At 42.1% G+C, this 15,119-nt stretch overlaps 1 protein-coding gene across 2 annotated transcripts in view; it reads right to left on the bottom strand.

Annotated features, from left to right (window-relative positions):
- p2rx3b (purinergic receptor P2X, ligand-gated ion channel, 3b) overlaps positions 1-6,561 on the bottom strand; it is a 37,603-nt gene extending 31,042 nt beyond the window's left edge. Inside the window, exons 1-4 of one of the 2 annotated variants that reach the window (XM_026172151.1) lie at positions 6,458-6,561; positions 6,152-6,370; positions 713-848; positions 563-634 (exon numbers count right to left, since the gene is read on the bottom strand). In XM_026172151.1, coding sequence (XP_026027936.1) covers positions 563-634; positions 713-848; positions 6,152-6,273 — 330 coding nt within the window. In that variant the 5' untranslated portion in view covers positions 6,274-6,370; positions 6,458-6,561. Of the gene's footprint in view, positions 1-562; positions 635-712; positions 849-6,151 lie in introns of both variants that reach the window. The other variant, XM_026172150.1, reaches the window with a different exon arrangement.
- Between the last annotated feature and the right edge of the window lie 8,558 nt (positions 6,562-15,119).

Raw genomic sequence — 15,119 nt, 5'->3', positions numbered from 1 at the left:
AACCGTGCTGCCGTGGAAGAATTTAACAAACGAGATGTCTTTGCAGGGACAAGCCCCCTGAATTCATTTCTAGACAAAGAGATGTCAAACAGAACCGGCATATGATCAGAGAAAACAGGATCGGAGACTTTCAGATTAAAAACAGGCAATGAGTAGGCTAAAACCAGATCGAGAGTGTGGCCACACTGTTGCGTGGGTGCAGACACACATCGAACTAAATTAAAAGAATCAGTAAGATTCAAAAAGTCTTTAACCATGGGCTTATCTGGACAGCACACATGAATATTAAAATCCCCAACAATAAGAAAGGAGTCATATTTTATCGTGACTTCAGTTAGAAATGCAGCAAATTCCTTTATATCTTTATATCACATCACAGCAGCTGGTTAAAGTAATGGAGCGCTGTCCTTTTTTGTACAGGGTGAGATACTATTGCTTTTTCCAAAAGGGAAAGCATTGTGTTTACAACTAGCACGTAGCCAACATTGGCTTTGTGTATCTGTAAAGTAAATGAGCCCCAGGACTGAGTGATGATCTGTTAGTCGTGGTGATGATGACTTACGTCAGGACAGTATCCTTGGACTTGGTTCTCTGTAGTAATCAGTTTAGTGATGATGCAGAACACCGAAGCTCCCTGCAGGAGATACAAATGCAGTCTGTCAGTATCTCATCTTCACTCAGTCAGTCCTTACATTCGTCCATACACACACACCTGTGTAGGAGTGACGTAGTCTGCTACATCCATAACCTTGTTATTGTAGATTCCAAAGCCTTTGACCTTGGTCATCACAGAGGATTCAATCGCCGTGTCTCTAATCTGGTAGGCCTTCTCAGTGAGAAACACCCATCTGAAACATTACATAGAGAGTGACGCATGCCAAAATGTAATCATAAGCATCATTATACTTAAAAAAACAACCCTTCTTGCCACTAGCTACAATCAGGGATAGTGCACTGAAAATGCTCGCTGTAAGACACTACAAAGGAATTCAGTTAGATCTGCTAATCTGTGATCATTAGCTCAGAGTTTTCTTTTCAGAATAATTAAGAGTTGAGGTCTTTTGATTGGAAATAAATAATGAAATGAATTACCTATTGAGAAGTCACTATGAGAATTTGCAGAGCAGACAAGTGTGATTACTCTCATATTATTCTCATTATTCTCAGTGTGATTTAGCCTCTAGTGAGGCAGTATAAAGATCAAAAATCCACATTAAGAAACAGAAGTTGTTAAATGTGAGACTTCAGCCAGGAGAACAGGATTCATACTACCAATGGAAACCATGTTTTCTGACAGAGTTCACTAAGTATTCAGGTTTATTGGATTCTTACCTTTGGTGCTTGTTTGCTGTGGTGTGTGCAGCAAAACTGTCAGTTTAATAAAACATCTTGTTTAGGTCTAAAATGAACCCTTTCACAGTTTTGACTGCATGTTAGAACGGATGGTTTATGGGCGTCCGTTCCCACCAAAGCCATTTGGACTTATTGCATGTTCTACTTACAGAACTGCAAGACGTCACCTGAGAGTTTGGAATTTTTCAACTTTAAAAAAAATCTGGCGACCCTCTGAAATGCTTTGTACAGGCCTTTTCATCGCTTAACCTCCTAGGACCTGGCGTCCACATATGTGGACATCACATTTTGGGGTTTTTAGGCTAAAATACTCAATTTTGCTCTACATGGGCCTGACATCCACTTACGAGGACATTATACTGCTACTGTTCTATCAAAATTTAAAACGAATATCCTCATATGTGGCTCTTATTTTTCTTAAAAACAAAAATAAGGTTAAAAAAGAATCTGGTAATTCTTTGTTTTTACATTCATTGGGCCCAAATATGTCCAAATATCAAAGAGAAATTAAAAATACATGTCATGGAAGAGTTGGGGTCTTAGGAGGTTAAAAACCTTTTGTGTTATGTTAAATAAATAAATAAAAACAGAACGTGATACTCATGCTCAGTTTTGGCTTCAGTCAACAGCAGCAGCTAATATCAAATTAGAAATGGAGTCTACTAATCCCTAACATCGAGATATCATGAGCTGATTCTGTAGCAAGATAACTTTTTACGGGGTGCATGCCCATTCCTTCTAACCTCTGGGTTTGGGACAGGCATCAGTGGCTACTGAGCAACCATGTCGTAGACTGAAGTGAAGACATTAAAGATCTGAACATTGTTGGCATCATCTGGGAAGCTGAGCTAACCACAAATGACCGGAGTCGTTGGAAGTCATTAGTTATCCTATGTGCCAATCGGTGTAGGAGAGACTAAGTCTAAGAAGGAATCGCTAGCATAAACAATTCAGTTCAGTTTTCTTCATCTATTAGTGTTTTTTTCTGTAGTTTAACTAATCGGTGTGTCTCATATGGCTTCATGTACAGATAAAGCTGAGTATCATCTGCATAGCAGTAATAATGTAAAATAATGTAAATATGGCCTGTATTTATATAGCGCTTTTCTAGTCCCTAAGGACCCCAAAGCGCTTTACACATCCAGTCATCCACCCATTCACACACACATTCACACACTGGTGATGGCAAGCTACATTGTAGCCACAGCCACCCTGGGGCGCACTGACAGAGGCGAGGCTGCCGGACACTGGCGCCACTGGGCCCTCTGACCACCACCAGTAGGCAACAGGTGAAGTGTCTTGCCCAAGGACACAACGACCGAGACTGTCGAGAACCTTCCGATTACAAGGCGAACTCCCAACTCTTGAGCCACGATGGCCAGACAACTGGTCTCAGCACAGAACCCTGTGGAACTCCATAATTAACCTCGGTATGTGAAGAAGACATTTACATAAACACACTGGAGTCTGTTACATAGACATGATTCAAACCACTGCAGTGGCCTTCATACCCACGGCATGTTCTAATCTGTGCAGTACAATGTTGAGATCAGCGATGGTCTACCAGGACATGCACAGGCATGAGTCCACTGTCAGAGGCCGTACGATTATTCAGTATTTTCACTAGTGCTGTTTCTGTGCTGTGATGAGCTCTGACTGACTTCAACAAAACCATATATCTACAGATGAACAGTTGTTTTACAACTACTCGTTCAACAATTGATAAAAGGAAGGTCAGAGATATATAAGACAGCTGGTCACGTGATATTGAGAAGTTAGGGAGTAAAGATATTTTGATCATATTTAAGATAAAGGGATTAAACATCCACGATCACCAACGGATTTCGAAGGGCTGGACTGCTGCATGATGAAGAGGAGGACACCGCCACGGCCCTTCAGAGGGTGTTCGACTCCGACACTGACAATGACAATGAGGATTATCTTTGGTTTTGAAAGTGACAACGAAGGAAAGAAGCTGAGAGTGGATGACGAAGCCATCCTGAGCCTGTTCGTTTCCGACACTGGAGAAGAGGACTTTGGTGGTTTTAGTGCGCAGGAAGATGGTGGTGAATGACTGACTTTTCTTCTTGTTAAAGCCGTGTCACTGCACCTGAGCCTAAAAGGTAGTCTGAATCTATTTTTCTGGTGTGCTGTAGGTTACTGTTATGTACTACATTTGTTACTCATTTATGAAGCACAGCACATGTGCAAATATGTACCCATAACTTGTTTTTCAAAATATTAATAAAAGGGGTGTGTCTCCAAACAGCCATCTCTTTCCTGACAATTCGCTTTGTGCATATTCTCTTACATATGATGAGTCAATATTGAAACACCTGCTGTTAATGGTGGGATGTCTTTGAGCAGTCTTGTAGGAATGGGGTCTAAAAGATATGTTGGAGGAAGTAATCAAATTACTCAAACAATCTAAGAAAACGAGTCTAAATAAATATCAGTAGTAATGAAAGTTTTGGACATAATGTCTGTGAGATGGTCATCAATATTTCTTTCTTTAATGGTTAAAATGTTATCTGTGAAGAAATTGATGGAGTGGTTACTGTTTAAGGATAAAGGAATGCTGGGCTGAACAGCGCTCTGAGTTTTCATCAGCCTGGTTACAGCTCTGACGAGAAACCTGGAGATGTACTCATTTACTTCACTCAGTGATAAATAAGTCCTATCTTCACTGATGGCCTTAAAAAGAAAGAAAAAACGAATTTCTAAATTAGTGAGATGCCATTTGCTCTCTAGAGCTATCTGCTTTAAGGCCCGTGTCTGTAAGTTGTACAAGGAAGTCAAGCACTTCTGATTTGAGGTTCTCTTTTTTTTTTCTTGTAGTCCATTTTTGCACATGTAAACTTTATTAAGAAAAGATCAGACATTAAACAGTATTCACTAATGTCCATTTCCTATGCCTTGTGTCAGAATGAGGCCCAGAGTGTGATTAAAGCCAACTGGGTCTAATAATAGATTAAATGCAGTGTTTAGGCTGTTGATTTCAGTACCTATACGAAAATTTAATCACCCACTATAATTATTTTATCTGAAATGAGCATTAAATCAGGTAAAAGAGAATTCAAATAGAAACTCTGATTAAAGGGGATAAGCAACAGAAAGCAACAAACAAAACTATTTTTAGAGTTTTTTAATTAGTGTATTCGAGGCTTAGAGTCAAGCTTCCAAATGTAAACTCCTGCTTCCTGTCTGGGTCTTTGGTTATTTCATGAGCTGGAGTAAAAGATAGCTGCCACCAGTCCTCCCCGGCCTGTGCTTGAAGGAGGAAACATGGCTAGCTTCCAGCATGACAGAGACTCCAACAGAAATTGGGCATAAAAAAAGTGGCTTCTCACAGTAACTGGTTGGAAAAGCATTAGTGAGGAAGCTAAGCTCAGAATGTTCACATCAGCACCTCAGTGTTGGAGACTGTGATTAAAAAAAGGCAGGGTAAGTGTGGACACCACATGCTCAGAGGCTAATTACTTCTTAATTGCAAGACATTAGCCAGTGGGACTGGACAATCCTGTTTGTTGACCTCTACAGTCACAGGAAAATATGTACAAGTCTTTTCAGAACCAGAGGATTCTGCCCCCTGCTGGCTACTACAAATAATTCATGTTCAAGGTACTTTCAGACCAAGAAGCTATTTCCATTTTTCATCAGCTATGGACCAAAAGAACAATTCTGACTGTTCTCCACAGTATTGCTATTATTATTTTTACCTTTATGAAAACAGGAAAACGACAAACTCTTCACATTAAAAATCTCTTTTACCTGGCCAAGACGGACAGCAGGACAATCATGCGTTGCATAAACTAATAGAGCATGCATATCCATACAACAGTAAAGCACAGTCAAAGAGCCTGAATTAACTGCATTCAAGTTGTTTACATTTACTTTAAATTCATTGAGTGAGACCAGTTGGTTCCCCAGCTGATTCCAGGAGGAAGGAGCTGCATGCTCTTTTTCCAAATTTACTGTGAATCTCTGAGAAAGAAGAACAATTCTTGGCACCCAAAACAGTAGCTTCCCATACTTTTTTGATGGGTGCTAGTTTGTAAATAAGAATAGCCTGATAAATAAGAACATACCAGAGGTTGAGTCTACGACATAACCACCCAACCCGACAGTAAGAGGTTTAGAGTGTGTAAGGAAGCTCACGATGAACAGAATCCAGCATAAGCAGAGCATGCATGCATACAAATCACATCTTTCTTGCCTCAAATGACGAAAAGGATCAAGTTTCAATTTCAATTTTTTCACCAGTTGCTGACGTTTAAATTAGAGCGAGTAATCAGTTGTAATTCCTAAGTACTCGGACTGAGACACTAACTCTCAGAGCCACAAACTGTAGTAATACATGAAGGTTTGTTAGATTTACAGTACATCTGTATGAAGACCAAACCTAGTACACTGACTAACAATGGCTCGTGAGCTCAGTTTCATGATCATGACCATTCAAAATGCTACGTTCAAATGAGCCAAATCAACTTTTTGGGGTTTCCTTACTTGGATGATTAAGCATGCTTCGTTAGCTTTCTTTTACAGCTGAGTGAATGGGTTACTTTTCCTAGTAACAAAGAGGTTTTATGTAAAACATGAACGATGTATTTAACCAACACAACTGTGGCTTTATAAAGATAATAAAATATAAAGTAATAAAGTGAAGAATTAAACCTTCCTAATGTAACAACTAATCCAGAACACTGAACAGCAAAGCCTTTAAAATACATGTTTGTGTTATGATGTTTTATTCAACCAGATAAATGTCGGTACTGTCCAAGTCCAAGCAAACACTCACCCAATGAAGTAAGTGATGATGAGGAGCTGGACAACACGGTTGATGATTCCAATAGTCCAACTTTTCACAACCACCGACTTAGTGGTTTCATAGGTGAAGAAGTCTGTGATGCAAGACCACATCCTGGCAGTATTTGTGCTTGACAAGCCTTTGTTAGAAAAATAATTCCACTGTGTGAAGAATCGAAATAAAAAAAGCTGGAAGTTGACTCCAGATGATCTGAAAATAGGAAAGATAGCGACAGATTTAGATCCAAGACAGAACGCAGGAGCTGCAGCTCATCACTGTGTGAAGGAGCTCAGTCACTTTTAATTTCAGCTGCTCCTCTTCACTCGTTACTTCAGGCTTCATGTGTCGTGAAAAATGAGTTATTAGTACGAGCAGCACATTTAGCAGCGCCTTTCTATGCCATTACTCCTCTCTTCATGCAAAATACCAATCTCGTTTCCTCTCTCTCTCTCTCTCTCTCTCTCGCTCTCTCTCGCTCTGTCTCTCTCGCTCTCTCGCTCTCTCTCTCTCTCTCTCTCTCTCTCTTCCTGTCTCTGCTCAGAGCACGATGGACATTTTCTGTGTGAATCAAATTGTGATGTTGTAAAAGGTTTTAATCCTATTACTGAGAAAATGTGTCCAGTTTCATTACTTAGATAAATGTTATTATTGTTTTTACCTTCATTTCAGGAGGAACAGCAAACATGTGGGAACATATGTCAAATTGAATATGAGTTTTTGATTGTAATGAGACAAATCTAGTTAAATAGTAATAATTATAATAATAATACATTTTATTTGAGGGCACCTTTCAGAAACCCAAGGTCACCTTACAAAAAACACAATTAATAAAAGGAACAATAGTCATAAAATACATAAAATAAGTTAAAATTACAAAACAGAGCGTGACAACAGATAAAATCAGCATTAAAGCGAATAAACCAGTTCAAACAGATGTCCTTTGAGCTGTGTCTTAAATGTGAAGAGGGAGTCAATATTTCTTAGTACAGGAGGAAGAGAGTTCCAGAGCCGAGGAGCAGAGCGACTGAAAGCTCTGCTCCCCACAGTGATGAGATGTGAGGATGGAACAGTAAGATGAATAGCAGATGATGATCTAAGAGGGCGGGAAACAGTGGTGATATGGAGCAGGTCACACAAATATGAAGGAGCAGATTTATGGAGACACTTGTATGTAAGAAGTAAGATTTTAAAGTTTATCCTGGCTTCTACGGACAACCAGTGAAGCTGCTGAAGAACTGGGGGAATATGAACACTTAACGGAGTGCAAGTTATGACCCGAGCTGCAGAATTTTGAAGAAGTTGGAGTTTATGAAGGGACTTTTTAGGGAGACCAAATAGGAGGGAATTGCAGTAATCAATACGGGACGTAATAAGACTATGGACAAGGACGGCAGCAGCATGGGGAGGAAGGAAGGGGCGGAGTCGGTTAATATTACGTAAGTGGAAGTAAGCAGATGGGTTATGTAATTAATGTGAGACTGGAATGAAAGAGTATTATCAAGTATGACACCCAAACTCTTAACCTGAGGGGAGGGAAGGGTGGGAGAATTTTCAATGTTAATGGAAAAACTGTGGGATTTGGATAAGATAGATGGTGAACCAACAAGTAAAACTTCAGTTTTATTACTGTTGAGTTTGAGGAAATTGGAGGAGAACCAGGGTCTAATCTCAATAAGACAGTTTGAGAGGGAGGAAGGTGGGAGGGATGAATTGGGTTTAGAAGAAATGTAGAGCTGGGTGTCATCAGCATAACAGTGAAAATTTATATTATATTTTCGGAATATATAACCAAGAGGGAGCATGTAAGTAATGAATAAAAGAGGTCCCAATACTGAACCCTGGGGCACACCAGCAGACACAGGATAGAGAGTTGAAGAATGGGATTTAAATTGGATAAACTGAGTGCAGTCTGAGAGATATGAGGTAAACCAGGCAAGGGGGGTGTGACTAATACCAATGGAAGCTAACCGGTTCAGGAGAATATTGTGAGAAATGGTATCAAACGCCGCACTAAGATCAAGAAGGATGAGGATGGATAGGAGACCAGAATCAGCTGCCATCAGAAGGTCATTGGTAATCCTTAACAAAGCAGTTTCTGTGCTGTGATTGGGGCAGAAACCAGATTGAAATCGTTCATAGAGATTATGGTCATTGAGATGTAAATGAAGCTGGGCGGCGACAACTTTTTCAAGAATTTTTGAAATGAAGGGGAGATTTGATATTGGGCGAAGATGATCAAAGTTATTGGGGTCTGCACCAGGCTTTTTGAGAGTTAGGATAACAGAAGCCTTTTTCAGTGCTTCAGGAACAAGTCCAGTGTTCAGGGAGGAATGAATAATATTGGTTATGAGAGGAGCTAACGAGGGAAGACAGGCTTTAACTAACACAGTAGGGAGAGGGTCAAGTTGACAGGTTGATGACTTAGATTTTTTAATGAGATTAGATACATCAGTTATGGGGGGAAGAGTAAAGCTTGAAAATAACTGACAGGAAGACAGTGGGGACCATTTTTAAAAAGATCCTTCAAATGGTTCTTTAAAAAACATTTTAAATCTTTCAAAATAAAATGTATCATAAATTGAATTTGAGTAGGGTAAAAATAAATACGAGCACAGCATAGACATATTAATGGTTTATTGTCATTTTGCAGTTACCAAAAGACAAAAAGGCATTTTAACCCTCAGCACAACATCACTACTAATACACGTCACATATTAGTGTTTTAAACAGTAATAATTAAATATATTTGCTATACTATAAATAAATATATATAAATACTATATCTACAGATAACACAACAATTAATGCATATATTGTTTAATTAATAAAACATCAGAAAGTGATAAAACACATTAGAAATAGCAATAGCTTCATAACAGACCAATAAATCAACACATTTTCATCAGCAGATGTTTGCATGTTCAGTAAAAACATTTCAACAACAAGTTTATGATTAAAATGATCAATGAACTTCAGCCTTATGCTATGTAATGTACGTTTCATGTTGTACTCATGGTCCTTTGTTAGTCCAGTTTAGGACAATGTCTCTGACGTATGTATCATATCAAATATATGTCATATCAAAACAAGCCCACACCTGCAGTTGTTTCAGTTTTTCATAGGTGTTTCCTGTCAGCTGGTCAACCTCACTCAGGCGGACATCCATATCAGCCAACCAAACGACAAGTTCCTCCCTTTGTGCTTCAAATCCCTCCCACTCTGAGACAAGGAGCTGAAAGAGAGAGAAAAGAGTCAATTATAAAGAAGAGAGAAAAGTGAAACCCTCCTCAGAAGGTCTGACTCGCATACCTGCAGTTGACCTGTGATGGACTCCAGTTTGGCGTTCACGTCATCCCTCGCCGATGCCAACAGCCGAGTCTGCAGGGTGCCCTGGAAGAGCTGAGTTAATGTTCGACTCCTCCTGGTCAGGCTCTACAGCTGGATGAGCCGAGGTCTCCCCTCTCGCCGCTGCCTCTGAACACAGAAACACAAATTGCATCTGAAGCAGGAGGTGCAGATTTTTTTTGCTATTCTTTTCTAAATCCAGGCTAGATCACGTGGAGGTATTTGGAAAACTTTTTTGGCCAGCGGACGACTGTTGTCTTGCAGAAAGTCAAATCAAACATATGCGATACACAATCAATTCACAAGAACACATAAAAAAAGTCCAGTTCTTGCCTGATTTCAAGTGAATTCTGCATCAAAACAGGGTGACAGAAGTAAAACGAGTGCACAAAGCCTCACTTTGTACAAGCCTGCTATTACAGTTCTCCTCTATGCAGACGACTTTCCTGTTTTCAAGGCACAACTTGGATCTGCTGTACGAATCTTATGGATACACACTAAATGAAACAATAGTTTGCATGACTCCAGATCCTGATCCCTCATCCTAATATGGTCCCAACATAGCAACAGCAATAAAGCAAATGTTGAGGCTTCAAAATACAAAGTCCATAAACCAATGGCTGACATGGGTTTTATCATAAGGGTGATAAATATACAGATTTCAGTCTGTCTTAGAGATTTGATGTTCATTTACCTGCAGATGCACTATACGTACCTGCTCCATGGTTTTTCACAACATTTTGCACATCACTATTTAATACAGGAAGTAGGTGGACTAAAACAAGTCATCTTTCTTTGTGAGAGGACCATATTAATGAAACAAACCTCAATGACATCATAGGGATCCCTAAAGATGCTCCTGCTGCTTCTCTTCCTCCTCATCCTAAGCTTCCTTCTCCTTGTCCTCAGCTTCCATACAATTGTAATTCAACCTAATTGTGTTTCTCCCCCTCCTCTTCCTCATTTTGTTGGAGCTGTGAACACAATTAATGTGAATCTGGATTAATTTGTGCAAACAAGAAAAATCTACAGCTTTTTGGTCAGAGGTGCTCTTGTGATTTAAGCCGGGTAGAGTAGATTTATGTGTTGATGCTACCTGCTTCAGCTCTGGCTGCTGAGTGATATTTACACCCTGGCTGGATTACAAACTTTAACCATGTGCTGAACTTTGGCCCAGCGTTGATACCTCTTGTTAGTATAACGACCTCTTCTTAGCTTGTATGTATGATGTATGATGGTGGATAAATGAAATATACAAAGAAAATTTAACTATATTACAAAAGAACATTAGCTTGGAAACATCAAATGACCAGAGCATAACTTGCCAACTAGTCCAAAAATAAGTTATGCAGGTACAGACAAAGACACACCTTCTCATGTCACATTTCTATTCATTTCTATATTAGACAATAAAGAGTTATCTAATCTAATTATTCATTCAAAACACTTATGCATAGCTGTATTTTATACAGCTCATACAGAATTCAAAGTGCAGGTTCATGTGAGTATTTAATGTATGGCTCAGATCTACAGAATTTCAGAGTTTCTAGAGCAGACACAGAACTCACGCCACAACAGGCTTCAGGCGCCATTTTAGTGACTTTAACAATATATTAAATTTTAATTTCGGTCTAGCTGACATTAGGTTATGTACGTGAAGTTTACAATAACTAGTATTATCATTATGCTATCCATCCATCCATCCATCTTCATCCGCTTTATCCGAGGCCGGGTCACCGGGGCAGCAGCCTAAGCAAAGAGTCCCAGACCTCCCTCTCCCCAGCCACCACCTCCAGCTTATCCGGGGGAACACCAAGGCGTTCCCAGGCCAGCCGAGAGATATAATCTCTTCAGCGTGTCCTGGGTCTGCCCCGGGGCCTCCCCCGGGTGGGACATGCCTGGAACAGCTCACCCAGGAGGCGCCCAGGGGGCATCCTTGTCAGATGCCCGAACCACCTCAGCTGGCTCCTTTCGATGTGGAGCAGCAGCTGCTCTACTCTGAGCCCCTCCCGGATGGCCGAACTTCTCACCCTATCTCTAAGGGAGAGGCCAGCCACCCTTCGGAGGAAGCTAATTTCTGCCGCTTGTATCCGCGATCTCGTTCTTTCGGTCACTACCCACAGCTCGTGGCCATAGGTGAGGGTAGGGATGTAGATCGACCGGTAAATTGAGAGCTTCGCTTTTACACTCAGCTCCCTCTTCACCACGACGGACCGGTGCAGCGTCTGCATTACTGCAGCTGCAGCCCCAATCCGTCTGTCTCCCTTCTCCCATCACTCGCGAACAAGACCCTGAGATACTTGAACTCCTCCACTTGGGGCAGGAACTCATCCCCGACCCGGAGTGGGCACTCCACCCTTTTCCGGCTGAGAACCATGGCCTCAGATTTGGAGGTGCTGATCCTCATTCCCGCTGCTTCACCATTCCAGTGCGAGCTGGAGTCCCTCACCCGATGAAGCCAACAGAACCACATCATCCGCAAAAATCAGAGATGAGATTCTGAGGCCACCAAAGCGAAAGCCCTCCGCCACTTGGCTGCGCCTAGAAATCCTGTCCATAAAAATTATGAACAGAACCGGAGACTTATTGTCCGACTTATTGCCGGCAATGCGAACCAAGCTCTTGCAACGGTTGTATAGGGATCGAATGGCCCATAGCAATGGGCCAGACACCCCATACTCCCGCAACACCTCCCACAAGACACCCTGAGGGACACGGTCGAATGCCTTCTCTAAGTCCCCAAAACACATGTAGACTGGTTGGGCAAACTCCCATGCACCCTCAAGTACCCTCGAGAGGATAAAGAGCTGGTCCAGTGTTCCGCGACCAGGACGAAAACCGCATTGTTCCTCCTGTATCCGAGGTTCGACTAGCGGACGAACTCTCCTTTCCAGCACCCTGGCATAGACTTTCCCAGGGAGGCTGAGGAGTGTGATCCCCCTGTAGTTGGGACACACCCTCCGGTCCCCCTTCTTAAAGATGGGGACCACCACCCCGGTCTGCCAGTCCACGGGTACTGCCCATGATCTCCACACAACATTGCAGAGGTGTGTCAACCAGGACAGCCCTACAACGTCCAGAGCCTTCAGGAACTCGGGGCGGACCTCATCAACACCAGGGGCTCTGCCACCAAGGAGTTGTTTAACTGCCTCAGTGACCTCGCACCCGGAAATTGGCGGGTCATTCCCCTCATCCCCAGACTCTGCTTCCTCCTCTGAAGACGTGTCAGTGGGATTAAGGAGGTCCTCGAAGTATTCCTTCCACCGCCTGACAATTTTCTCAGTCGACGTCAGCAGCGCTCCGCCAGCACTATACACAGTGCAGGTAGAGCACCGCTTTCCTCTCCTGAGACGCCTGACGGTTTGCCAGAATCTCTTCGAGGCAGTCCGAAAGTCTTTTTCCATGGCCTCTCCGAACTCCTCCCACACCCGAGTTTTTGCTTCAGCCACTGCCCGAGCCACATTCCGCTTGGCCTGTCAATACCTGTCGGCTGCCTCCGGAGTCCCACGGGCTAACCAAGCGCGATAGGACTCTTACTTCAGCCTGGTGGCTCCCTTCACCTCTGGTGTCCACCATTTGGTTCGGGGATTACCACCACGGCAGGCACCAACCACCTTGCGGCCGCAGCTCAATGCAGCAGCTTCGGCAATGGAGACGCTGAACATGGTTCATTTGGACTCAATGTCCCCAGTCTCCCTCGGAATGCTGTTGAAGCTCTGCCGGAGGTGTGCGTTGAAGATCTCGCAGACTGGGGCCCCTCTGCTAGACGTTCCCAGCACACCCTCACTACGCGTTTAGGTGCACCAGGTCTGTCCAGCGTCCTCCCCCGCCACCTGATCCAACTCACCACCAGGTGGTGATCAGTTGACAGCTCAGCCCCTCTCTTTACCCAAGTGTCCAGAACATATGGTCGCTCTTTGTCTGGTCCCTCACCCAGGACCAATTTGCCATGGGAGACCCTACCAGGGGGCAAAAGCCCCCAGACAACATAGCCCCTGGGATCCCTGGGACACACAAACCCCTCCACCACGATAAGGTAGCGATTCAAGGATATTATGCTATATTTTCAAAAATATATAATAATCTCAAAAGTAATGCCTTGGAGTAGAAAATAGTAATACCTTATTAAAATTTAAAACTAAAGTACAGTATTTGAATGTGTGTATTGTGTCTACTGTTTGTTAACTCACCATATTCATAATGGGTTTGCGGGGTTAGGGGTGTGTGTGTGTGTGTGCCCCCCCCCCACCCCTACCTAAATATTTATGCCATTTACACCATCAAACTTAGATAGCTAAGGATGAAGAACCTTTTGTTCTTTAAAGAACCATTTGTAATAGCTGAAGAACCATCCACAAAATAAAAAGGTTCTTTGACGTATGATGGTTCTTTAAAGAACCATGAAGACATCTGAAGAACCATTTAAGAACCATAATTTTTCTGAGTGATAGGGTAACAAAGAGAGACAGGCAACCGTTCGCAGTCACATCACGCCCATGGACAATTTAGAATCACTAATTAACCTAACACCATGGACTCCATGTCTTTGGACTGTGGAAAGAAGCCAGAGTACCCAGAGAGAAGAGACAATATAAACTAGCTGAGGTACCCCTGAGCAAGGTAACGTCCCTACACACCGCTCCCTGGGCACCCAAAGGCTGCCCACTGCTTCACTGAGTGAATGGGTTAAATGCAGAGAGGAATTTCCCCACGGGGATCAATAAAGTGTACATTATCATCATTAAATAAAACCAGAAGTAGCTAACATTGAGACCAAGACGTACAAACAGGGAAACCAGATGAGTAAAGCCTGTTATTACTAACACACCTATTTACTGGAAACCAGTGCAAGTAAACCAGTTTAAAACTGTTAGAAAGGGGCCTATTTTCCTTTCAAACAGTTGCAGTCAGTCAGTAAGTAAAATTTTTTTATATAGCGCTTTTCGCAGATAAAAATCACAAAGTGCTTTACAACAAAGAAAATGAAAAGAATGGAAATACAACAAAATACAACAGCTGATTTATTTCTGTTTGCATCATTGACTGTAAAGCTTTAACATGCTGATGGCTGTTTATTACACACTCTCATAGCTGGCACCGTACCCTAACCACGAAAACATCGAATGCAAACTGAATCATTTCAACTTCATAATATGACTTCACTTACAGAGGCAGTGCAGGACAGCACTGACCAATTCCCTAATAAATATTTAACAATGCAAGGTTTGTGATGTCCATTATGTCAAAGGCTCACCAAAGCGAAGAGAGCAGAAGTCATTTTGTATGAGAGGCTACTTTCAAGCTTGTGGATCAGTCTCCACATCCAGATACACACCACAAACCACATCCAGGAGATAGTATTTCCCACTAATTTAATAGCTGCTTATGTAATGCCATTGAAACTCACTGAATGCCTCCATTACAAAGCAGTCACTTACTAGGAGTCGATAATGGTCTGACACTGGACACGAAGCAAAAAGCTGCAGAAGCACTGAAGGCTGAATTAGTGTAGAGCGTCGTGGGGCTGAGCGACTGGTTATAAAAAGATCAAAAAGATCACGATGTGGATGGAGAGGTGGTTTACACAAATGTCAAAGAAAAACTGTAGAAAGCT

This window comes from Astatotilapia calliptera, chromosome 6 (genome assembly GCF_900246225.1).
Source record: "Astatotilapia calliptera chromosome 6, fAstCal1.2, whole genome shotgun sequence".
NCBI classification, from domain to species: domain Eukaryota; kingdom Metazoa; phylum Chordata; class Actinopteri; order Cichliformes; family Cichlidae; genus Astatotilapia; species Astatotilapia calliptera.
This window is presented reverse-complemented; position numbering and strand designations above follow the sequence as displayed.